Source organism: Cygnus atratus, chromosome 19 (genome assembly GCF_013377495.2).
Source record: "Cygnus atratus isolate AKBS03 ecotype Queensland, Australia chromosome 19, CAtr_DNAZoo_HiC_assembly, whole genome shotgun sequence".
NCBI classification, from domain to species: domain Eukaryota; kingdom Metazoa; phylum Chordata; class Aves; order Anseriformes; family Anatidae; genus Cygnus; species Cygnus atratus.
Window position 1 is genome coordinate 1,399,499 of NC_066380.1, and position 26,742 is coordinate 1,426,240.

Genomic DNA, 26,742 nt, shown 5'->3' on the forward strand with positions numbered 1-26,742 from the left:
ACATCATTTAGAAGTCTTAATTGTCTTACTTGCCTGAATTTTTCTATAAGCCTTCACTTGGAACCTTTTTTGTCCTAAAATCCTGAGTTCACGCTCTTTGAGATGAACTGATTTCAAGTTGTTTTACACTGTATTCCATAATCTTATGCAAAAGAAAAGCTAGCTGAAAATCCACCTATAAAATTATTTTCTCACCTACTCAAAAGAGAATGCATAACATTTACAGTCAGCTTCAAAAGGTTAATTGGTACTAGGCCCTAGTCTTACCATCCTGGAACAGCCATCCGGAGAAAACATCTTTAGAGCAGCCACACTTCAGGAGGTTGAAGACTTGTATACAGTTTTCCATCAGGGCAACTGATAACAGCTTATGTAGTCCATTTTCCAGGAGCAGAGCTTTTTGTCAGGTATCTACATATCATGGTAGCTGTTCGCAAATTTCACACACGTTTAGTCCTGTTTTGAGTGTTTTTTAATTTTTTTCCCCTTTATAGTTGACTTTTTTTTTAAACAAAGGTGTTTATTTTGTAAATCATTTTTTTTATTTATCTAAAAATGCACAATTGCAAAAAAAAAAATTACCTTTTGAAATACATTTACTTATAAGCACTAATGAATTTTATGCAGCAAGAAAGTGACCAGACTTCTCAAGATACTCAAATTTAAGCTGAGCTTCCCTGGAAGCCAGAGATCCTTTTCTGTCACACCAATAGAGGCGCAGCACAGCCATCCCTATGAATGTGTAGCTGCCACCACAGCTTAAAGGAAACCTGCAGTGTGAAAGTGACAGTCTTCACTCTTGAATCTAAGAATTGCTAAAGAAGCTGGCTATAAATTAAGCAAGTTAGCATGGGAATGGTGGAAGCAATTTGGTGCCTTTCCTACATTCTCATGCTGATTTGAATTTCCTCAATCTCTCATGAGAGCAGCAAGATCAACTTTCTGCTGAGAAGCCTCGATAAAATGGCACCTTGCATTAATGATACCAACATTATTCACAGCAATTAATAGCTTTTCTTTGCTACCTCTATAAATACTTCAAAATTTGATGGAAAGTAGTTGAAGATGGCACTGCAGTTTTCCTTTAAGTAGAGAAAATTAGGTTAAAAAAAATCCACTAAAAGCATATATATGTATGTAACCCTCTAACCCTAATCTTATTTCAAAAAAAAAAAGATTGTATTCTTTTCTTAAAGAAAAAAACCAACAAAACAACAACAACAGAAAAAAAGGCACAGGCTGCATTTGAACTGTCACACACAAATCTACATTTTGGCATTAGCCACCGTCACACATGGAAGCAGCGCTGTAACAGAACAGGCTTATTTATTTCCCCCGCTGTAGTCCTCAAGAACACTAAGTGCAGCACTGTTCCTCTGAACAGGCAAATGAAATGGAAACACTTGAACGTGAATCCAAGTTTTGTTCCTAAAGCAGTGAATATTTTTCATTGACAGTAATGAAACAAATCATTGATTCAATGAATGAATTTAGTTGGTTGAAAATTTTCATTTAGTTAAAGAAGATGACTCCTTCAAATCAGGTTGAGATTTTTTATAAAAATTCACATTCTGTAAATTAGCTTTCACAGTTATATAGACGGGGCTGATCCTTATGGAGAATTAGATACACAAAGCATTTTACTTACTTGTTTTTTAAATGTTTTACACCAAGGATTTTACTTGTTTTTTAAATGTTTCAGAGTTTAAAACACTGCTTTGCTTAAGTTTTACCTACTGGTACTTAACACTACTGAATGTGTAAAAGTATCTTCCCCAAAAATCTAGCTGTATTAAACACTGGTTTTCAATATGAACTTGTAGTCTAAAAATAGTCACAACAAATGGGAAGATAAGTTTAGAGGAATTATTTGCAGAAGCATGATAGTTTGGGGTTTGTTTGGCATGTGTTTTTTTTTTTTTATTTCCCCCCCAGCTATATGCTGAATTCATCTAATTGACTGTAGTCAAATTAGCAAGTAAATGCATCAGCAAAATATTCACTCTTAAGTTTTCAGTTTAAAAAAAATAAAAAAAATCATGAAACAAATGCATTTCTCTCCTCCCAAGCCCCTCCCAGTTTCTAAGTCTGAAGAGGAGGGAATTAATAAAAACACATAAATGGATGCTTTAAAATACACAAAGTAAAAATTGAATTCGCTATTAACCATTTGCAGAAGAGGCAAAGTAGCAGTTATACAAATTACACAAAAATCTACTGTAATTCTTACATTAGTATAAAGTGATTTCACCGAAGGAATTATTTCAATATTTCACATTACAGTTAAGATAGAAGAGGTGTGTCAAATGCTCTGACACCCTTGTTAATATAATCTATCCTAGATTACACACGACAGTTTTAAGAAAGGACCCTTAAATGATCTACAACTGTAACATGTTATTGGCTTAAAAAAAAAAAAATCACTTGCAATACCTCACAGAATCTTCACTTTAAAGCATGACCACCTTGTAAGAGTCCTTGTCAAATAACCTGCAGAAATAATAGAGCATCTTGCTACGAGTGCTCAACCCTCTCGCTTGCGTGACTAGGCACCAGTCGGTTTCATCTGAGAAAAAAATTCAAGTAAGACTAAGCTGTGCTGGCTTTTGAGAGTGTTTGCAGATGGTTCAAGTGCTGGAGGTCCAAACATGCATTTGTTTTGCTATTTGGTGCACGTAACCAATATCAGGTCTTTGATCGGGATCGGGGTATATGCACATGCTGACCAACTCCCGTAGCTGAAAGACAGAAAAACAGGCATGCAAACACGTAAATGAATCAGCTCATTTCTCACTGGAAAAGGCTTTGGGGCTGTTTGAGCACTGGGCTGCCGGGCAGGAGCTAGGAGCCCTTTTACACGTGGATGGTCCTGGTCCTGTGGACTGCAGGCACACATTTGTTCCCACTCCCCTCCCGCCCCATGGAAGGACTAGAGAGACCCTTTTCCACCAAACCATCAGCACAGGAGCTTTAATCCACACATCACAGTGGATTTCGTGTCATTTACAATGCACTGCTAGCATCTATGTACTTGCTGGGTTCGCTGTTCACTGCTCAGAGACATCGCGTGGCTCCAGAGGGCCCAGCAGCTGCCTGGCTGCTCCATTGCTCCTGACTGCTAGTTTCAGAGCTTTAAAAACAAATAAACAGAAACAACTTTTTTCCTAGTGGGATTTTTGATTTGCTTCAGAGAAGCGGTGAGGCTGACCAATGCCATCAGGTGACAGCAGCTCGCTCAGTGGGGCCTGCGGCACGGCCGGGTGGGCACGGGAAGCAGCAGGGGCACGGGGAGCTGGGCACCAGAGGCAGGAGCAGGACGTGCACGTGAGGAAGGACTAACCTTCCAGAAGTCCAGGTGAGCCGACAGACACAGATGGACGTGTCAGTGAAAGGGGAATCAGAAGAAAGGGGAAAGTAGAAGGAGGGGTTTAAAAACCTGTCCTGAACAGAACTCTCCTGTACAGCAACCGTACTGCCCACATCAACCCTTTGTAACAAGCCGGTAGGGTTTTTAACACAAAACATCTGAACAGCACCTCTGTCTTAAGACACAGGATGCCTGAGCATGGCTGTCAAACACCAATGTTTCCTAGAAAACCTTTGTGAAGGAGAGACTGGTCATTGATTATGTTCAATAAATAAAATGCAGAAGGGTGAAGTCTCCCCACCTCCCTACACTCTTTATTGTGCACATGAAAGATTGTAGCTTTTAATTATACAGACACTGAAAGCTGCTCGTACCCCCGAGGCATAGGGAGAAACAGCCTTGAGCCTCTGATCTTCTCACATCCTCCCAGTAGCCACAGTGCCAATTATTTTAATGGTAATTAAAAGCATGACCATACAGCTATCAGGCACACATTTCAGCTGCATTACTGAACGTACCCAAATGAGGTTTCAGCTCTGAGCAGAGCAAGGCCCCGTGCTGCAGGTTGTCGCAGGGGCTGAAGCCCACTCCAGCTGGATTTCTGAGGGCAGTCGGCACGCAGGCAGGACAGCGCCACGGGCACACGTCCCACGCAAGCAGGATGTGCCATAACGCGGTCACTACCCCACCACCTCCCGATCCTGCTGTAGGCACACGCCGAGATGTAAAACCTGGCAAGCCCATCCTCAGCAAAGTCAGCCCCGCTGTCCCTCTGGCCCTGTCCCACTCTCACACTTGCTGTGGTGACCTGTCTGATTCATCTGAGGGCAAGTGGTGGTTTGTAACAGCTGAGACCCCAACAATTTAACACGCACCTGAGCCCTGAGCCGTCCACAACAAAGCACCCACAAACAACCACGGTGCTTCTAAAGCTCTGCCCGAGGCCTGCACTCTCAGTCCAACGTATCCACCCAGCAGCTGCGCTCCCAGGTAAACCAAGGTGCTTCGGTAGAGAGTGGGAAGTTCTGTTCTCAACCACCACAGTGCAGGCACTTCTACATCAGCTGTAAGGAACCGTCAGACCACGCTTCGATAGTCAACCCATTACTAGTAAGTTTGTCTCTGAGAGAAAACTAATCCTGGCTGGAGTCCCAGCTCCTCCTGCTAACAAAGAGTAACCCAGTTCCTCGTGAGACTGGACTGACCAAAAGGCTACCGCCAGGAGGACACCACTGAGGGGGAACACCATTAAAGCAGGCATTCCTCCATAAATGCTCTGCCTTGTCCATGTGAAACAATGCCCCACGTAAAACACTCGTGGATCAGCAGCTAGCCCGCAGCTGAAGCCTTGGTTTGAGGCTGCATTGCCGGGTGAAGGACGGACGTGCTGACGGCTCCAGAACACCTCTGAAAACTGGTAGCTTGGCACGGCCTAATCCGCATCCCTGCCCCAAGGGTGGGAGGATGCAAAGGCTCTGCTGCCTTCCCACATCACTTTCAACCCTGCTGCAGGGACAATATTAGAGCGGCTTAAAGAATCTGCCCTTTCCATCTAAGATGGAGACGCTCGCTCTTCAAGGAAAACTCACATGTCCAGACAGAGGTAACCAACCCCTGCCCATCACGGGAAGAACAAATTCCTTCTGGTGCAGCTTGCTGCTGCCAGTAAGTGCTGCCACATTTCTGAGCCTTTCGGAAGGACCCAGCCTGCATGGCTGATCTAGCTTGTCTGGTGGAAGACACTAACCCACCTTTCCCTTTGGCCCCTCACTCCAAAATAATCTCCAAAGTCCAATCTTTAAAGCCACCTACAGCACCAGATACCACTCGTGGTGGAGCCATGTTCTAATACTCAGAATTAAAGCTCTTTGTGGTTGATGTAAGCAGCAGGAGCTCACACAGCGAGCTAAGCTACAGCCAAAGGCACAGCCCTCCTCAGACTTTGTCAAGCATTCTGTTAATAGTGTATGAACACCATCTGGAGTCTAGTTCTCTGGGACCTGGCGCCTTTGAGCTTTAAACCATCCTTCTCACCCTGGATTGTATCACTACACTACACACACTCTTTAGCACTGCCAGAGGGAAGCAAACAGACAGTAATTGTAAAGACAGGAAACACATCTGTCAACTTACACTAATTCTTGCTGCCAGCAGGCATATCCTGAGATGCATGCTACAACAGCATGGCGAACGTGAACACACAGAGCTGGGACTTGCTGCCACGGCAGCTTGGGAACAAAAATCCACTCTTCCACAACAGCTCTCGAATAATCTTCTCACAATAGTTCTTTTTTGCTACGTAACTTATGTAAACTGTGTGGTGGCCCAGAGGACAGTACGAGACCAGCCCCAAGAGACCGGGTCGTGGCTCAGGCCGGAGTGAGGCACAGCGCGCTCCACGCAGGCTCCTCCGCAGCCCTGCCTGAGCGACTCGCACCGTGCAGCGCCGCATGCAGCTCAGTCAAGCTTGGTGAAATCTTGGTGTTCTTACTCCTCTTTTAAATGCCATTAAAAGGGATTTAATTACGTCCAGTCAGGGGAAAAGCACTCCTGCACCCCACTCACCCTGCGTGCCCCCAGCACGCAGCAGCCCAGATGCCGAGCAGGTCGGACACGGGGCCGCTGCTAACTGCTGTGCGCGGCGTTTGCCCTGTAGCCTGCCTCTTGCTCCTCACAACTTTGAGGCAGAAATAAAACAAAAGAAAACCCTTGAAGGGTATGGTGAACATTTAAAATTACATTAGCCATTTCCTTTCAAATAGCAGGCAACTACAAGTGAATGAGGAAGTAAGGAAAACAGATGGTTTGTCAAGGTAAGGAAAAGAAATCTTAAAAGAAAAAAAAAAAGCAAAGCTCCAACAGCCCTGCCTAAAAAACAACATGGGTGTTCGCAGCTTATGTGAAACATCACCAAGCAAGTATACATAGTGGATTTAAAAAAATTTTTTTTTTAAAGTAGACCAGCTCAGCTTCTGCTCTCCATCCCTTCCTTTCATATGAACAAAACCCAAACTTCAAAAATCCCCCCTACACAGTGTATTGACACTTACTGTGTTAGACTAAGCGACTTTCCTTCCCTCCCCCTCTATTTAAAATAATAATAATAAAAAAAAATCCCCTCCTTGTAACAAACTGAAATCTACACAAACAAAAATTTAAGCACTGCTTTATGGTATGTTATTTTAAGGGAAGGGAAGCAAGGAGAGGGCTTTCCCACGGTTCATTGTTGTTTTTTGCCAGCATAACATACTTCCAGTATCAAAATGCTCCCCATGTTAAGAAATCGCATTAAAAAAAAATCTTTTCTGTCTTAATTTAGCTTGTTGATATTCAGACATCACAACAATAGCTTCCTTGGCCAGCCATAAAGGCACCCAGGGCATTCTCTCTGGCCAGCCCCTGCTCTACCTTAGACATGGGCTCTTTTCCTCCTGGCCTCCTCTCCTGTGCTCGGGGCGGTACTTCACGGCACCCCCACATTCCCCTCCAAAAATGCTCCCAATTTACCTTTTCAGAATAATGTTCAGCTGGAAGAGGTGGGTAGTCACATTGCTCTATTTTTTGGCAAAGAGAAAACAGGTTCATTTTATCTCCATAGAAAGGACTCTGAAGAGCTGCCATCTGGAGAGGAAAACAGAGAAAGCATTTCAGAAATGTGAAAGATTTAATAGCCCTCAGTACTGCTGATTTGCAGGAGCAAATTTTGGTCTTTGACTGTGAGCAAATGCTGCTGCCGAGGTCAGACAGCTCCGCACACCGGAGGGGCTCCCCGAGGCCCCGCCGCCCTTGCAGGGGGCACAGAGCTGTGGCTGTGTCCCCAGGCCCCCGCTCTGCCCCCGTGTTACGGGCCCCTCCGAGCCATCCTGCGACAGGCGGCCGGGGGCAGGGGGCTCTGGGCAAGGCTTGCGCCGCCCTTCCCTGAACCCCCACGCAGCCACGCATCTCTCCTCCTTGCACCTCCTTACACGGCAAAGTCCCTACGTTTTCCCATCACTGTGGTTATTTGCCAAAACCTTCTCAGATGTAGAATTGCCTGTAAACAGCAGCCCAGAGCACACAGCAGCGAAGTACCTGCTCATTTAAATAGAGGAACAGGGTGCTCGTGCTGCTGGGCAGCCGGTTAGAAACCAAACGGTTCAAAGAGGACTGAAAACCTGATGAACGCGTTCACCTCTTCACAAAGCAGCTCCACTGTCTTTGATAACTGTTACGGTTTCAAGCTTCCTCGGTTATGATCATGTTCAGAACAGCCAACGCATTTGCTCTCTGTGACTGGTAAATTTTTAATAGACTGCTACAAGAAATAAATGGATTGGTTTTGAACATTTGGCTACCTAGAATACAAAGAACCTTTTAATGTGAGTGATGCAGTCCAGCCTTTACAAAAACAATCATCCCCTCCCCCTGCAAATTTGCTATTTAGGAGAGAGCATCCCAGGCAGTTTGGGGATCCAAGCTACTGAAACTCTTCCCCATCGGTCTGGTCTTTTTCCTCTTCAGATTCCGTTTTATTAATCCAGTATTTGCATCTCCAAACCCGCGACAGATGTCTGACATAAACAGATTATTCACACAGCACAGGGAGCACAACGGAAGGCTCTTGGTGGGGAAAAACTCCTCACAGAGCACGCGGAGGCTCCTTACAGAGAGATGTTTATATGATACTTAAGTGTCAGGAAGGAAACTGCATCTCTGTGCGTGGAAAATCGTCTATACTGCAAGTTTTTAATCAGGAGGTCTAAATGAGCACTGAACAACGAGCCTCAGGGAAACAGCCATAGGAGGAGGTGCTTTTTGAACTTACACAGGCGGGCACAAACCACGCCAGTGTCAGGGCTGCCCACCGGGACCCACCAGCACCTCACCACGCATCTGCGCAGGCAGCCACGAGGTGCAGGAGCAGGATGCTCGTTACCACCACAGCCCAGCCACTTATTACTCCGTGACGTGCTGGTCCTCAATGCTGCTCGGCACCCGCGCTGTCAGACGCAGCACCGCGCCACACTGCCCTGCCTCCGCCTAACGAAGCACCACCGGATAATTGTTGGTATTATCCACTCTGTTTAGATATTTAGACCATTTTGCCACGAGCTGCATCAAATTGGCAAGCTTTTCATACTGAGGCCAGCTGAAGTTGATGCTTCTCACTATGTCTTTAACAGGGGGTTATTTGATAATTATTAGCCTTTTGCTCATTACCATGTGCTGTGAAAGCCATCAGAAGAACGCTGTCCTGCTGCTGACACACAGCAAGCTCCCAGCTGAATTAAAAACAGTCAATACTAGATCTTCCACTCTATTATCCTGCAGTTAGGAATCACGACTGATGGATCATTAGTGACTTGGTGACAGGCAGGCAGTTGTGAGCGGGGCAGGGTCTGAAAACGTTTGGGTTTCATTCCCAGCAGTCGGACATGGCCCGGCACAGGGCGCTGCAGGGGCAGGCTGCAAAATTGCACTGCAATGAACATACATCAAGTGCTAAGCAATGCAGGACATGCTAAGAGAAACTATACTTGGTCTGAATCATAAAGACTTCTTTAAAACAATTTAAGGTTATTACATTTTCCCCTTGCTAACCTGCAACACGCACTGGCACAATGAATCCTGAGCCCTACAGAGAAGCAACGAGATATGTTCTGGGCACTTTCTTTCATGCCACTTATCCAAGGTTATCTTCCTACATGCCTCCAGACTAGTTTTTTTTCCACAAAGCTCTTCCAGAGATATTTATCAGATATCCAGAGTGGCATAAAAATGGCAATGCAGGTACCCAAAGCACACTGAAGGACACAATGAACTGAGTACAGGGCTCCAAAAAACATTTCAGAAAAATTGCAGGCTTGTTCAGTTTTCTGGCTGCAATGCTCCAGGTGACACAGCTTGCAGCATTTGCTGTGCCCGTGACATTCACTGTGCTTGGCTGCAGGCTGACAGAGAAGAGGAATTACACTCGTAACAGCTCGTAACCTGCAACAAAGGGCTCACCAGCAGCTATGGCTGTCCCTCTCTGCAGTTTCACCCACCATTATCAGCAAAACAGCAATAATGAAGAGCCTTTCCTCATAAACTTTATAGACCTGAGGTTGAGTAATTGAGGACAGGCGTGTGAGCTGTGCCCCGAAGGTGGGCAACCGCCCGCAAAGCCTTGGTGCCTGCAGCCTTCCCGAAGTTTTTGAAGGCAAAAAGGTGAAGTTACATCCCTATTGCAGTCATAATGGCAACAGGCAGATCAGTGGGGAAAAATTACACACTCCAATTAGAGTCTCTAATCTCCAATTAGAGATTGATAGCAAACTGCTCCCAGTCAGCAGAACAGAAGTGGAGAGCCCAGCACGCAGGACCGCTCCAAGGAAAACAACCACGGGCGCGTTACGGAGGGTGCATAAAGCAATCACGGGTTAAACAAGGTCTCCCAGATTTCAATAGAAAAATCAATAATTCCAGTCTGGTTGAAAAGGATTTTTCAATTCCCATTAACTCCCCTTTCCACATCCAATTAAGTGGTCATGTGCAAAAGAGAAGAAATGAACAACAGAGGTTTCTGGGGTGGCAGACACAGGGAATTAAAGGGGGAAGAGACGGCACCCTGGTTGTGGCTGAAACAGGTCTGCGGAGGGCCATGGCTACAGGCGCTCGGTACTCACTAACAACAGCTGATGCTTCATTTGGGTTTGCTTTTGACATTTTGATTAGAACAATTACCGCAGGACAGCCAGATCTCCTTTTAAAATGACCACCATGCAGTATGACTGGTTGAAAAAATACCTATACAGGAATCACTGTTGGTGCTTAAATTGATCATCTTGCCAGAACTGCTGAAGCCGTTGCTTGTAGCTATATTCTTGGAATTAACAACTTATTTTCATCCCTCCAAGTGATCTCGCTGACAGATTTCTACAGAAACTGAGGGATGAAGACAGTTGCTACTGTATTGATAAGATTTAATAAAAATCACTGTACGGTTATGACCATCAAAGTTAAGTGGTGCTATCTGACATCACATCCCAAGCCCCTCAATGTTATATAAGTGGATTCCAGTGGACACGCACATCTCTGAGGGCAATTTGTACATTAAAGCTCTCTGCAGCTTATCTACACAATGTATTTGGAAAAATATCAGAAGTGACTCATAACCAAACAAACATGGCTTCCTTACTTTTAAGCCAAATGGAAAAAGATTCTTATTACAAGGAATTAGCCAAGATAAAAATACAGCTCCGTCAAAGATGCATGAATCTGATTTTTAATTTTCCAAAATCTAAAAAGTTTAAAAGTCAAGTAGCTTTTTATCTAGCGAACGCAAAATTGGTAACCGTCCAGTCCTTGGAATTTGCAAGATCTCACAGCTCTCGTTCACAAAGTAGAGGCTTACCTACGTAGGAAGTAAATTTAAAAATGCTTCAGATGCCAAATCTTTCACGTTACTATAGTACTGCTACTCCTACCAGAGAATTATGTTTAGTGCACAATTAAGTCTTCTTGAAATCTAAGGAGTACTAAGACTACTGTGCCATAAGGAGACCATATTGCCTGCAACAAAAACATATCTTAGCACAACGCTAAATATTTCTCTCTGCATAAATCTGGAGTCCCATCTCCAGTACAGCTCAGTCTCAGAAATGACTCAGAGCAGCCCGATGGAGAAGGTTACCTCGCTGAACAAGCATTCAGTTGTATTAGGTGAGTATTCTTCCCAGAAGTAACAACTACAGCAACAAGCAATTAACTCCTGCCAGAAAGAGCTATATTATAGGAAAATTTGCTTTTTTACTGTCTTGTCCTAAAGGTTTGTTTAACCAACTAGCTGAATTACATGTTTAACTACAGTTGTTTTCATAGCTAATTAGCTCACAAAATTGCATTTTTACTTATTCTGTCATTCCGTCTAGTTGTGAGAAATTGCAGTGAAAAGAAAAATTTCATCATTTCACATAATTGAAAGTAACTCAGGAAAGCATGACCCTGACACTTGGAGGTCTATTATCCAAAGCGGATGTGAGCAGTAGCCTTATAATTAAACATCCTAGTGATTTTTAATTCTCTGGGCAAGGATAAAAACTTTCTAAATGCTGACTTGTACTTTCACTTGAATTCAAAGATGACACATACATTTAAAATTATAAATGACCACAATGTTGTTCCAAACCCTCATTTCTGCTAAAAACGAAATCACAAAACCCAAAGTACTGTTATAAAGTCATAACACCTATTTTTAAAATGCATGTAATAAACGCATGTAAAAATACTTAACTAGTTACACAGTAAGCATGCGGTTCATACAAAGTGTGCCTGCTTTGTATCTGTGCATTTGTCTGTAAGACAATGTACAACTAGAAAATACTCCAGCTATATTCTAATACAGTTAAAGAAACGATGATTTCATGTTGTATAAAAACCCTACTTTTCATTACCAAAAACTCTCAAAATTAAGATACTCCAATTGGTCAGAATTCAATTAAACAAACCAGTAGCTTACGTTCAAATAAGTTTTCTATTGTTAGAACAAATGGTATTCAGGAGAAACTATGAATATGCTGCCCTCATTACAGCTCTCCTCACAGTTAGAAGAACGAAATGCAGTAAACTGGCTTGTTTGTATCTGTATCCTCAGCATCTACTGTGACCTACTAAATTAACTTTGCGTAAGTACCAAGCTGTATGGCACAATTTCTTTGCTCTTCAAGCTCAAAAAAATCACATGATGAGTACAGAGTTATATTTTCATAAAGTTTTTCAACAACTAAGCTAAAATAAGTCTGACCTACTCAATTCCTGTTTCACTATACTGCGTGGTTAAGACAAATGGGGAAAAAAGTTAGAAGATACTTACTTCATACAATAAACAGCCCAAAGACCAGATATCAGATTTAAAGTTATAGCCGTTTTCATGTATTCTTTCTGGGGACATATAGTATGGAGTTCCCACTGTAAAGAAAATGAACAAATGAGGAGTTACTGTCTTAGAAAGAGACAGTGCAACCTGCATTGTACAGAAGTTTGACTTTGCTCAAGGACTAGGTTTAGCATGTATTGCTCATTAGAAGAGACTGGCACAAAAATTTGGAAAGAAATCATGGTTTCAAAGGCACATTCTTATGTAGAACCAAAAATATAATCACATCAAAAGCTAGAGAACTGCTGAATGTTACTGGAAATATCTTTTGTATTTCTGAAATTTGAGGAAAGTTATTTCCCCCTTCCAAGTAACACCGGAGTGTCTCTCACAGACGGAGCCGTTGTAAACGATCATTCTCCTTTGGTTCACTCAACAGCATATGAAACTGCAAGTTAGATGTCATGAATGTACACTGCTAAAACAAGAATCCTGTGACAGCACATCCATTGAAAGTTCACTTGACATATACTGCACTAGCAGCATGACAGATCAGCTGCAGATGTGACGGGGTACCCTTTTTAAGAGTTCAGGAGACCATTTATTGTAGCAGAGAAATGGAAGTAACAAGTCTGACATCAGACAGGTATTCAAAAACTTTCTGGAAGAACCAAGATAATAATTCCAAACTTTAAAACACTGTTCCAACTCAGTCATGTTAGAAGCTGTGGGATTTCTATGTACTTCCAGAAGTCTGCATTTTATCACAAGAAATTTACTACAGCATTTTGGACAGGACTTACAGGAAATTATTAATAAATTCCTTACCTCAAAAAGGCTCTTTTTAAAATCCTAAGTAAGTTTCAGTTGTGGTACTGAAAATACAAGACATCCTGGCAGTCTCAGCTACATCAAATAATCCTCAGATACATCATTTATTAAAACATCCAAGGACTTTATACTCTCTCTTTTCTCCTGCTTCCCTGTCCCCTGTCAATTTTTTTTTATCTGGCATTCCAGTGTATCCTTCTCCTAATTAAAGACCTTTCTCATAAGATGGCAAATGTTTCATTTGCCCGTAACTTTCAGTTTACAACTTCTTCATTCAAAACCCTGACCACAGACAGCTGAAAGATTCCTTAGCAGATGAACAGCGTTAGTGACGGGGGGAAGAGCTGCCACCACCTTCCCCCAGCTTTCCTGAAGAAGGGTTTGCACTCTGTAGGAAACAAATTACTTTTGGAGTGGAAAGCAACAACTTCCTGAAAGGCAAAATCCCCCGCAGAGTGGATGCAAGACGCAGCACAAACTGGGGGGCTGCTGACGTCTGTGTGATACCCAAGCAAAGTCACCTCAAGCGCCGTGAGCTCAGACCACGCTGTGTTAAGTGCACAGGTGAGTCTTATCTACAAAGTCTTATCTTAAAACTATCTACAAGTCTTATCTTAAAACTTATCTACATTCCTCTCTCAATCAGAAAACCTAAACACAGGCCGGGATTCCATTGGTATAGGCACTGTACAATTTACAGTACAGAAAGATGTTTACAGCCTCAAAGAATTCACGGGCACATAAACCAACACAGTGAGGAGCAGTTGGGCACGGGGCAGCACCTGGGCGGTCAGGCTATACTAGTTAGTACATCAGCATCCTAGCAGAGCTGAAAATCAAAGACAAAAATATTTTCTTAGGTTACTTAGTCAAAACAAAGAGCATTGATTTGAAGTTAGCGCTATCAATGCAACTACCCAATTTATTCCAAAGCAATGCATACATACAACTCTACTCATCAAAACAGATCAAGTAACCAAGAAAGGGGACCACTTCCCTGACTGGCTCATTTATTTGGTCCCCCAGGAGTTTCAGTAATCAGGAGCACTACATGATGAATTCAGCTTGCGTTTGCAGGTCATTCAAGCAAGAAATTACTTCACTTTCAAGGTGAGGATTACAAAGCAAGAAAGTACATTTTTGCAAATTCTACACAGACTACAAGATAGGAAAGATAACACATGGAGATTATTATATTTCCATGCTCAGTAATATCACATCCAGCCTAGGAATATGCTGAACTGATGTTGTCCCAGATCTGTCTGGCTTTAATTGCCAGTGAAAGGCCTCTACATGTAGATTAGACCAGAGTTCTGTCAATAGTCAGTACTTTTTAACACACTGCAGAGTAACTTCAGAGAACAGCCTGAGCAGACAGGACTCATTCAAAGAATCCAGCAAGGCTTTCCATGGATGTCTCCCCTGTGCATGCAAAATGCACACCATGGACAACACAAGTCTCTTAATAACTCCCATACAGTTTCCAGATTTCTGTGGAAGAGTTGCACTTGGTTAGAATAGCACCGATTCATTTTCCTCCTTAAAAATACGCAACTGTAGAAGAACCAGTGATTAGTTAAACTCTTGAAAACAGTTCTGGAAGTCTCTATTGAACATGAGCATGTACGACACGTTGCTACTTTTCACTTCTCAATGCTTCTTCTCTTCTGAAATCTGACAAGAAAATTAACAGACTAGACAGAAAACTTCCTGCCCTTCACCACCAGGGAGTGAAGGAGCTGCATACGGGTGGACCACAGCACACAGAACTGGCAGGAGGGAACGTGGAGACCGTTCCCACTCTTACTTCCTGATGTCTGCGTGCTTCAGAGGATACAGTGCCAGTGGTGGCCTCCAGCAGTTCTTGCTATCAGTTATTCTGGGTCACTGTGTAACAAGCTCAGAGCAAATAACAATGTGTGGGCTCTAAAGTTATGGCCTTGCCTTCCATGTTAGCAGGGGTCTGATTGGTAGGCTAAAATTGTCGTTTTGGATAATGCCTTAAAACAACCTGCGATCGAAGCAAAATGACAGGGTTTACAACATGGATGAGTGCGTTCTAGTCCATATTTGATTTTTTGTGCATTAGCCTGTTCCATTATATTAATAGGTCTGTGGAGCAGTCCATGCCTGATCCGATTTTATGAAGCCTACCTTGCACATTTACCTATCATTACTGTAGTGTTGTCAGCAAATGTACGAACAAGCAGGGCTCCGCGTTTCAAAACTGACGCATTAATTTTTAAATAACTGTCATGATAAAAGACTGACAAGCCCAATTCTCTTTATGGCCTGTCCAACATTATGTGGGAATCTCCTGTAATGAGCATCTTCTAGAGAACCGCACAAGACTTCCAATGCAATCAGTCAGGGCTCACCATTGCATTACATTAGTCAATTTGACAAGAATAGTCTAATCGGAGACTATTAATCAGAAACTTTCTTTGGCATTTGCCCTGCTGAAAATACAAAATATTGTTCAGATTCAATATTAATCACCAGCTGCTAGAGTAATGCCTTTAAAGTTATAAAGGTCACAAAACGATAGAGAAGAGTATGACTAAGCAAGCATCTTTCCATTCTATTCCTGAAAGTCGAAGCACTTCACTTGAATATCAGCCTGCTTCAGAGACCCCAGAACAACATTTCTTCCTCCCTTCCCAAGCACCACGTATGTGTGTGTGTACGCAGCTAAAACACCCATGTGGACCAGAACAGCTCTGGTGCAACACCCAAGTTAGGGAAAAGCTAATTATTCTGAGTTAAATTAAGAGCAGAGTCTCTTGTTTCACCAGGAAAACACAGGCAAAGGCAGCAAAGTTATCCCAGAAATAAAATTCAAATACCTTTCCTCCCATATATAGTTGGGAACAAACAGAGACTACCTGCAAATCTGATCCATACTTTCAGGAAGCTCTCTTACAGAGCCTCATTCACTGAATTTAATGTACCACAGATGAGTCTCTTGCAGCAGCACTGTCACACACCTTCAGGCAGACTATCATTAGACAGAAATCAGCAGAGAGTACTTCCAAATATTTTAATAAGTTCTGCACTTTTTTTTTTTTAAAGTGTTATAAAACATAACTCTTGAAACTAATCAAACTCCATAGCCATATTTGGCTGCAAAATATAAGAGCAATTGATTAGGAAAGCTTTTATTGCTTTGCCTTCACCAGCATCTTCCAGCTAATCTTTATACCGAGCTGAACAGTGTTTCTGAATCTATCATTTTGCTTTCTCACAGCCGGCAACAGAGTTCTGAATATGAAAGAACCTAACAAATTCTGACCTTTATTATATCTTTACAGAGTATTCCCAGTTTCAAACCAAGAGATATCAGAGAGCAACGTGGGCCTCAAAGGGGTAATACTGATTAAAGCATTCCTTCGTCACCGAGATGTTCCACTCCTGTCAAAACAAACTTCATAATGTTTTGAAATACTTGTGATTTTTGAAACGTTCATTGCAAATGAAACAGGCAAAGAACTGTGTTCAAAAACTAGTGATGCCACCCATGAAAAACTTGGTTGTTAAAAACAGACAAACAAACCCACTCAGTTTAAAAACAATACTAAGGTATTTTCAAAACTACTAGCTTAGCTTTAATATGCCGGACACTATAGTGTATGCCATGAACATGCAGTTACAAAAAATATTTCAGTAGGTTTTAATAATATCAGGTGATGCAAATACAGCACGGAAACAATTCCACTTGCAAATGACAGTCTACAACTCTCACTTGCTTGATCTCTCCAGACAAGCTCATAGGCCACCAAGAAAAACGTACAGCATTATTTAAAAGGAGTCTGGTTTTAAAGCATCAGTTTCTAAAAGTTTGTATAATTTGGGGTATATTTTCACATCTTTTCCCAGAAGAATAACTTGGGAATTAGCTCAGCTTTGGGTAATTGTTTATATATTGTCATATTTTCAGGAGACTTAATCTTCTCCTAGTCTGTGATCTATAAGAATACATGAAGTTTCCCATATTCTTAACTGTCAAGGATAAGCTTCTCTGGAATACTGAAGAAACATTAAATAACACAAACTAGATATAATACAGCTCTTCTTTTCATCAGGAAACAAAACAACAACAACAACACAAAAAACAAACCAAGACAAAACAACAACTACAAAAAAAACACTGAAAGCCTGAGCAACTCAGCTAAGAAAAATAAAGAGAGCAACTCAGGTTGTGCTTTTCTTGCTTTAGCCATTTTTTAGTGCCAAAAGTACTGGAAAATTTGCGAGTGCCTGACAGGAGACAAGCATGCTGCCTCCACAGCAGAGACTTGACAGCAAAATAAAAATAAAACCGTGGTCAAAAGCACTAAAATGTACATTAAACTATTTCAAATCTCTATGTGAGGTACCCACACTAATTGTCTCAATGAAAGGTTAAATAAATAAATAAATCTACTTATTCCTACAAAAGAGTGTATTTTGTGCATAGTATTTCAGCTCTTTCTAGTAGAAGTTGTTTTAAGTTCTCTTATTTTATTTATTTAAGTTACAAATACAACTCTACCAAGTCTTTACAGTCACATTTTTACATGCAGGTATTGCAATATACCTGCAGCAATCATTTCTTACACAAATACTGTACTTCAGGCACATACCAAAAAGCTAAAATTTCTCAAGATGCACAGAATATTGGCTGTTGTAATATTAGGCAGATTTCTTTTGTGTCTCTCTCTCTCTATCTGAAGGAAAAAAAAAAGCCCATCAAAGTATTGTGACTTTGCTTCAGATGATAAAATAGCTTGGCAAGCCAAGGGAAAAAAAAGGACAAACAATCTATTTATAAAAGAGCTCTTCTCATGACTGCAGAGTTACTCCCCGTTCACCCTCATATCCAACAAGAAACCAGAAGGAACGTGCAACACCCCACGTACACCAATCCACAGCTAGTTGCATGTTCTAAACTGGGAAGGTTTGACTTGCATACATCCCCCAAAAGGAGAATCTGCTCCAAGTTTATTCTTGTCCAAGAATAAATAATAAGTCATCTGGTCCAAAACAAGACTACTCTGCGTAAAAGTTTTTCCATCATTGCTGTTTTTTGGTTTTCAAAATGTAAAGCCAATCAGAAGCTCTGGATAATGCCAAGTTTATTTGGCTAAAAATGAGCGTTATACCATTTCACAATAAAATGGCCCATTTTAATAATAATGGAAATTCTCTATATTTATTACAGATCCTAGTGAAACAAAATCTAGCATTTTATTGTTAAGCTTTCCAAAGTCTTAAATGGAGTATTTAAATATTTTGCTATTTATAATATCATTATGATATTTACAAGTAATTAGGTTTTATGGCAAAAGTTAATGACAGGGCTATTCCAACATGCTTGTTAGAAATACCTTAACTGACAAGGTATGCCTCTGGATGCCGTCCTCGGAGATTAACAAAATAAATAATGGACACGAGCAAACACTGAAGACAAGACAAAACAGGAATACTTCTAGCCCTGTTAAATTGTGAATGACGAACGAGGGAGACAACACCTGGAGGCACACTGCCCGCCCGCAGTGGCAGGGTGTCGCAGCCAGGCCGCAGCCCCGCCGTCATTGCAGCGCCTCCGGGCGCGATGCCCTGGGTGAAGCCCAGGCACCGCCTGCGGCGAGCTGGGCCAGCAAACCGGTGCCACGCGGCTCTGGGGAAAAGTACCACACAACGGGGGGAAGAAAAAAAAACACAAAACTAGAAACGTAATAAAATGCTCCCATTATAAATAGCAAATGAATAGGCCATAAAAAAGTTTCTTCATGAAAAGAGCGATTGGTATTAAAATGAGAAAAAGGAAAGAATTCCTCCTCATCGCAGGCTGAGCTGCCCCTGCCCCAGTGCCAGCAAGCTCTCGTGACAGCCAACTCCACCCCAACCGCATCCACCAGCACCAGAAAAGGAAGAGGCAAGGCACCATGTGGTGACAGCAGCAAACAAAATCCACCTTGGCTGCATCAATTACCTAAAAATCTAAGAGCTTCCTAGCAAAGCCCATGCGTGCCAAGAGCTCCCAGCAGCTCCGACCACCATTCCAGCCCCACACCAAGAAGGGATGGCGTGGGGCAGTGGTGGGTTTGTCTGCAGCCTGACTGCTGGAGGGATGCCACCGCTCCTGGCCTTCATCAGGGATCCTCCTCTGCCTCTCCTGATGTACGGTTTTGTTATGGCCACAGAAAGGATGGTGGGCAGGAGGTGCCCGGCTGCCTGCAGCAGCCGCCCCATGCTGCCTGCACCTGATGCAAGGCTCACCAGCCTCTCCTGCGCCGTGTATGGGCAAATCTTTCATTTTTCTTTCATTATGCCGGCATGTACTGTCACTTAATTTTTATGTATGCAATCCTTCCTGACAAATATGATCTGCTGCCTGGTAATTCGTCTGACGTTCATTCTGCTCCCTGCTCTAATTACGGCTCCCATCCCTGGCGCGACGGCGACCATGGCCCGGTGGTACACCTGTCAGGCAGGTCATGGTGCTGTCGAATGCCCTTTTATGCCAGTCTGATGTTGGCAAATACAAAGGAAGGAAAAAAAAAAAAAGGGATGAATGTATTTGCATAGGCCCTGTGTTCGATTCATGGGTCAGCAGCCAGAGAAAGGATGGCGCAGGGCGGTTGCCAGGGCAACGGGGCCCGGCTCCGGCTTGGGCCTGGCCTGTGCCAGCCCCACGTGCATCACTCACGGCGACTTACACAAACGTCTTCATTAAACCAAAACCAGGATCTGCATCTTTCCTGCTGCCACAAATCCTGTATGTCTGGCAAATGATCAAAAAGCAAACAAAAAAAAAAACCAAACACCCAAACCCAAAACCTTCAAGTGTGCAATATTTTTTGATTGTAAAAGTATTCTTTTTACTTGTATGCAGGAACCACTGCAAATGGTGTTCTCTCCATGCCCCCACAGCACAGCACACTGTCTCCAAAATCGCTCGCTGCTGCTCCGTTAGCATTTTGCAACTCATTCACCTGTTTCCAGGATGCTGTTGGTCTGAGGAAGTGCAACGTTCACATAGAAGAGGCTCAACTCTTCCTACAGGAGCTTTCTCAATTAAGACAGAGCAACCCTGGTAAAGGTCACGAGCTTGGCTTACATGTGCAGCTAGCTTCCCAGCCCCAATTTATCCTTATTAATGTACTAAGTGCAGCAGTCAAGCTAGATAAGATCATATAATTAGACATGGTCATATTTTTGCCTGTTCAGATGATGAGATTGTAACTCTCTCTGAAAAGGATTTATTTTAATCTATTAAATATAGTGTGCATATCCAAGGATAACTTTTGATGCAAAGGGAAATTAATATTTTATGGAAGTAAACTGGAGAAATGTCTCACTTTTTCTAAGCACACATAAAATAAGGCATACATCTTCCTTCTTTACTTACTTAGAAGTGGACTTAGAAGCCCAGTGTCATTACAGAGTATTCTCAAATAAGTTTGCATTCATTTAAAGAAACAATCAAGCAAGACTTGCACTCGGTGGAGGAAATTGCACAAATGAAGACAAATAGTGAAACAAACATGTCATGTGTTCCTAAATCAACTGTGAGCACTAAATGTAAGAGAGCTTTGATACCGTGCTAAAGGCAAAGATACTTCTCTGCTGGAACACAGAAATACTCTGACTCAACAAACACAGCCACATCAACAAGAATGGAAAATCAGCCATCTCTCAGAGTACAGACACTCAGGGGAAAACTAAAAATTATGAAATATTTTATACTGTAAGACAAAGGATGAACTGTGTACACTGTATACCTTCCTATAGTATTGTAATTAATGCTAACAGTATTTTTTTTTCCTACGCAGAAGTAGTTTCTGTGTAGTTCCTTCACGTTACCAAAATATCATTAGTTATCTTTTGATTCATGTTGAAAATACGTTCTCCTCAGAAGAGATGATTTCTCCACAATACCTCAACTTGCAGAGATGAAAACATACAGTAAGATTCATTTTTTCTTTTAAGAATGCTCTTACAAGACATGAGGAAAAGCATATAGTCACTCTGGTTTTCTAGTTTTGCTTTCTCTTGTAAGATCACACATAGAGGTTTGTTTCTGTAAGAAATAAGTTTTCTTTGCCAGATTTTGTAGATAACTTATTTTTTAGAAGTCTTATTGCAATTGTAATTTTATAATGATGCAAAAAATTACTTCTCTGCAACCCATGAGAAGGTAGCACTATTCAAGAAAAACTCTGTGATATCATTTAAATTTATTCATTTAAAAAAGAAAGAAGCAACAGATATAACTTTAACAGACCTTTTATCAAAGACGTACAACTTTACTTATAAGCAAACTTTGAAATCTAACTACATGAAACCACAGATGCAAAACTGATCGGAAAACAGTTCACTGTCAAAATAGAAGGCTACCTCAAGTGAAGTCCTGCAAAACATCTTATAGCCCCAATTCTTTGAAGATATCCATTAACCACAGCAATGCTGTTGCCTTTGTGGATATCAAAAATCTGGGATGAGCCAGAGCACAGCAGAGTACAGAAGAAAATTTCAGAGTGATCAGTGTGAGAGTCTGGAAACAGGATACAGTTCAGTAAGAATAAAAGCAGGGTACTACGCTTTGGTGGGAACAATCAGCTGCACAGATAGCGAGCAGGAAAACAACCTTCAGATACGTGGAAGGCATTAAGAAAACTTGGATCTTTAAAGCCTAAACTGAACTTCAAGTCAAGTCCCTCTTTGGGACAGACAAGCTGTGAGGGCTTTAAACACCTCCCTCACCTCACACACCATCACAATCCCTGCTCAGGGGAAGATGTCTGAGAAGCATCTGCTAAAAAAAAGTTGTCTGTGTAACACCTAATTCTAGTAAGCAGAGTGCAGGCAAGCATGCTATTTAGAGTGGAAAAGCTGCATTTGTTACCTTTGCTTTACCAGGCCAGACATGCCAGAAAAAAGAAAAACAACACAACCAACCATCAAGTGGAGTTTTTAAGCAAAAAAAATCTAGTAATTTTTGTATGAAGACTCCAAACGTTTCAATAGTATTTAAAAGGGAAATCACAGAAAACAACAGTATGTGCCCACCAAATCAAACTTCTGTCATAATAAGAGGACAGAAACCACTTCCTTTGAACATCATAGCTAACGACTATACAGCAGTGCTTGCTTAATGTCTAGAAGTATCATCTTACCTAAGGAATGTGCTGCAGTGGTTTTAGAACTAAAAAAACGGCCTAATCCAAGATCTCCCAGCTTCACCACCCCTGTGGCTGTTATAAACACATTGGCTGGTTTTATGTCTGCAAGAAGAAAAAGGTAGAAGGTCAAAGCCACAAAAGGTTATTTGGTTCTAATACTACAATAGAAACATAGCCCGGAGCGCTGCCTCTACAGGACAGGCTTGTGCAGAACCGTGTTTCTTCACAACTTTGATAGGCTGAGTCTTCCGTGACTTGAAGTTCATACACACACACAATACAGAATATACTTCTCAGCACACAAGAAATACCAGTGAGGGAAAAGTCATAGGAAACAGCATAACACAATAGAAGCAACCTCTTTAACTGATGGAATCAAAGGAATGCTTAAGTTTGCTTCCTTTTGGAAACAATCATTTTCTGCAGGAAACAGTACTGCCTGCCATGGTCCCCTGATACCACTGGCAAATTACTGTCCTACCACACGCAAATTCTGGGCTCTGTACAGCCTATTTTGCTTGTGTAGTGTAAAAATTACTAGAATTCTGGTTTCCCAAGTAGCCAGGCCAGGATACAGGTTAGAAAGGCTATTTCCTCACAAGTCAAAAGACTAAATACGCATGGTTCTAAATTTCAGCTAACAATAGTAGAACTAATTCAGGTACAACTGACAAGCTACATGAGGGGTTAGATACAGGAGCAAAAGTGATACCGCTCTGCTGAAAAAATGGTTAAAAATTCACTACTTCTAAGGAGAAAGGAAATAGCAGAAGCAGCACAGACTGGTATTAGTGCCTTTTGGGATGTTTGCACAAGTCCTTCACAAAGCATTTTAGTTATGCTGCAAGAAGCAATGTAATTTTTGGATAAAGCTCAAAGCAAAAAGTTCTAAGACAAGAGATTCAAAAATAATTAATGAAAATGGAGAACAGAGTATAAGAGTGTGGGACGTATTTGTATTAATATTTCAGAAAAGCTTCCAAGACAGGAAAACTCTTCTAAACTCTCTAAGGTCACAACTAATATAATGAAGACTATTTCTTAGAGTTCACTATTATCTAGTAGTCTCAGCGTTTTACTTCTGACACTTTTCTAATGGCAAGTTTGACACTTCTACTTAATATCAGTGTCTGGAATACAAAGCAGCTCATCTTCTGAATACCACACTCACTTCAGACTGAATCCTTTAACAATGAGGCAAAAAGACAGAAGGAGAAATCCATCTTGCAAGCTCCAGCCTCTCTAAACATGCATTGGCTGAACATCAGCATAATTGTTTTTGAATGTAGGCGCTTACTAATTGGAACATTATATTATTATTCAGTGAAAAGAGACTGAATTAATGTTACCTCTGTGCATCACCCTGCGGGAGTGCATGTGTTCAACTGCACTGCATAACTGCACAAAATACTTCCACACCGTCCTTTCCGGGATTAACCGTTTCTGCTTTTTAAAATACTGTGGAAGGAAATAAATAAAAGATCAGTTGAAAAGCAAAATATTTGACTAGTTCCTGGGCTCGTGTTAGTCAACTGCAGGTTGCTCGTGTCTTCCCAATCTGCAGCAGCATGACTTTTCTTCTGATTAGCTTTTAACTCCTTCTCTCTGTATGTAGACTTCAGTGCAGTTCACTCATTAACAACTATTACGAAAAATATGCGTAAACAGGTTTGACATTTTTGAATGGACACCAATTATAATTAGCATTAATCTCCTTAATTACCTTGCAAAACATATTTAATGCCTCAAAACAACAAATGTCTCAAATGTTTTGCCTTAAGTAACAAAAGATCATTAAAAAAATCTCATAAGCATTCATTATTGTACAGTGTATTAACAACAATAAGGAAATACGTTTCCCCTTCTAAAAAGATGGCCACAGCATCAATAAAGTATCTATATTTCTTCTGTGATCAGGTAGGATAATATATTCTATTTTATGCATAATAGGAATATTAAATTAACTGAACTCTCTCTAGTGAGATTGCAAAGACACTGCTGATCAAGATGCACAGATTTGGAAGGAGGCTGTTTTGTGTGCACTTCTGCAGTGCCAAGCATAGTTGAGTCCAGACCCTATAGACTTCTGGGTGCTAAAAGCTCTCAGGCAAAATAATCATAAGCAAAATGCATGCAATAAGAAGTAGTGCATCTTGGGGATGGTTATCTCCAATACTTAAGTCTTCCTCTCAAGTAACTTATTACAGGAATAAATAATCAGCTGTACACTCCAGTGGAGGCTAAATATGATGCATCTTCAAGTGCTCTTTTCCATTTCAGGAACACGCTACAGCTGTGTACATCGTGCAAAGTGCCACAGCCTCCTTCGATGCTTCCCAAAATTGCACTACTTCTGATTATTGGTCCCTGACTTCTCATTGCTTCTTCCTGTGCTTGATACTGAGCAAGTTCTTCATCTGGAACACTAACAAAACACATTTCTAATACGCTTCCCTTCCAGTGGTTTAGGATTTATTCTCATCCTTTGATATACAAGGTATGACTGGATAACGACCATCTCTGAAACGCTGTATACCCTTCTAGCACTCTACAATCACATTTCTTTTGCATCATACCCTTGAGAATTTCAGTCAGCAGCATGCAAGAGCAAGAATAAAGGAAGGAAATTGGCTGTTGCCCCTTTCTGCAACTTGTGCTTTTTCCTCTCAGCACAGACATCTGATGTCCGTTGTCACATTTTGTATTTTATGTGAAATGCTGTTACTGGATCGTGTTTGACTCAAGTAATGGCAAATTTTATTTTGCATATCAGCTGTGAAGGGGCATGACCGTGCAATTCCCCAGGCAGCAAGTCTGACAGCTTGCAACAGTTTCAAACTGAAACTTGATAGAGAGCACAGAGGAATTACAGAGGGTGAGGGATAAAGTGTTATATACACGATAATATTATTTAATTCTCATTAAAGTATTTAAGAGTGGATATGTAAGACCACAAGTGATAATTTTCTAAATGTCATGTCCAATAAGACTTGCCTGACATTTACAAGAGAGTCCCAACTCTCCAGTGGGTTATCCAGCAGCACTCTGTTACATCAGCTTTACAATACCTCATAAATAATGCAGGCAACAGGGGCGTGACAAAGACAGTCCCTGTTTTTATCACTCTCGCACCTTCAGAGTGTTGTTACTGCTGTTCCTACCGCCTCTCCGAAACTGAAAATCCTCACATAAGCTTAAATTCCCAAGGGATGGGTGGGGAGCAAGGGCGCTACAGAAGAGCAGGCAGCAAACCTCAGTTCGTCAATTTTACTTGCAAGCTATGTTTAGGAGGAGAATTTAATTCCCTCCTGGTTTTAGGGTTTGTTGTTGTTGGTTTTTTTTTTTTTTTCCTTCTTTTTCCTGTTTTTGTTTCCCCACCCTTTACTTAAAAAGATGAATTCAAATATTTGCACCGAAGGATCATTCGGCATCATTTATATGACCTTTAAAAAGCCTTGTCTTCCTCATGACTGTGATAAACATATGGGAAAGCAGACTAGACTGGAAAGCATTGGCAGAAAAAATCCAAGTTACACTGTTGTTCCAGCTATCAACCTAAGTACGGGCAGAAAAATGTAACTCCTATTTATTAAGGCATAAAAGAAATAATTTTAAGAAAATGAAATAACCAACCCCAACAGATTAAAAAAAAAAACATTTAGTAGGGAAAGTCTTAAACTAAAAACTGTAAACCACAAAAAGTTCAAATACTTTATATGATACCTGACGATTATGCTGGCAAAACTTCTTAAAGCTAAGATTTAAAAATGAAGAAAAATACTTGCACATCCCAGCGTGATCACAGCCCTAACTCCTACCCTCACAATCCTTAACTGCAGCTACTAAGAGCCTGTGATGAACCACAAGCTTCCCAGGATCTGTTGGGAAAACACATGAGGAGCTGGACGAGCGCAGTGCTGAAAGAGGACGAACGGGCAGGGCAGGAGCTCTCCCAGGCACGAGGCCCAGCGCTGCCTCCTGCCCCTTGGCGAGTCCGGCCAGGAAGGCGGCGCGTGCTGCCGCAGCGAGGCACCGGCCTCCTCCCAGCCTCGGCCACTGCCAGCTCGACCCCAGGTCCGGGGCTGCTGCTGCTGCTGCTATTAGGGGTCTGCGGAGTATCTGGAATTTTGAGGCTTTCCCCAGGAACTGCTCTGCCAACCACCCACCCCCAGCTTGCTCGCCCAGGGGGACTCTTCCCTGAGATGGAGCAGATTTTCATGGAAACTGTAAGTTTAGCCACTGACTACGGACTGAATGGGTAACTTGTTTGACAGCCTTTGGCCTAGTGCCTCATAGCTCTGCTGGCAAAGAAAACAAATCTGTTAATAAGATATTTTAACTGTGACAACAAGGAGGAGGAGAACTTTCCAAACATTCATTTATGATAATTACAGAATAATGATGGCAAAAAAAGCAGGTAAAACATGGAGAGAAGGTTGAGAGTGCTAACAAACATGATATAACACATCTGTTCTCACAAGGGATGTATGTCTAAAGATTAACACGTCAAAGAAAATATAAAAGCAGGTGGTAACAGCTTA

At 41.7% G+C, this 26,742-nt stretch overlaps 1 protein-coding gene across 4 annotated transcripts in view; it reads right to left on the reverse strand.

The window, feature by feature from the left end:
- Nucleotides 1-1,165: 1,165 nt before the first annotated feature.
- The window catches only part of NEK6 (NIMA related kinase 6), a 71,772-nt gene continuing 46,195 nt past the window's right edge, over nucleotides 1,166-26,742 (reverse strand). For 3 of the 4 annotated variants that reach the window (XM_035555454.2, XM_035555453.2, XM_035555450.2), the window contains exons 6-10: nucleotides 23,551-23,659; nucleotides 22,196-22,303; nucleotides 12,201-12,295; nucleotides 6,875-6,988; nucleotides 1,166-2,738 (exon numbers count right to left, since the gene is read on the reverse strand). In XM_035555454.2, the coding sequence (XP_035411347.1) occupies nucleotides 2,628-2,738; nucleotides 6,875-6,988; nucleotides 12,201-12,295; nucleotides 22,196-22,303; nucleotides 23,551-23,659 (537 nt within the window). In that variant the 3' untranslated portion in view covers nucleotides 1,166-2,627. The remainder of the gene's footprint in view (nucleotides 2,739-6,874; nucleotides 6,989-12,200; nucleotides 12,296-22,195; nucleotides 22,304-23,550; nucleotides 23,660-26,742) is intronic. The other variant, XM_035555455.2, reaches the window with a different exon arrangement.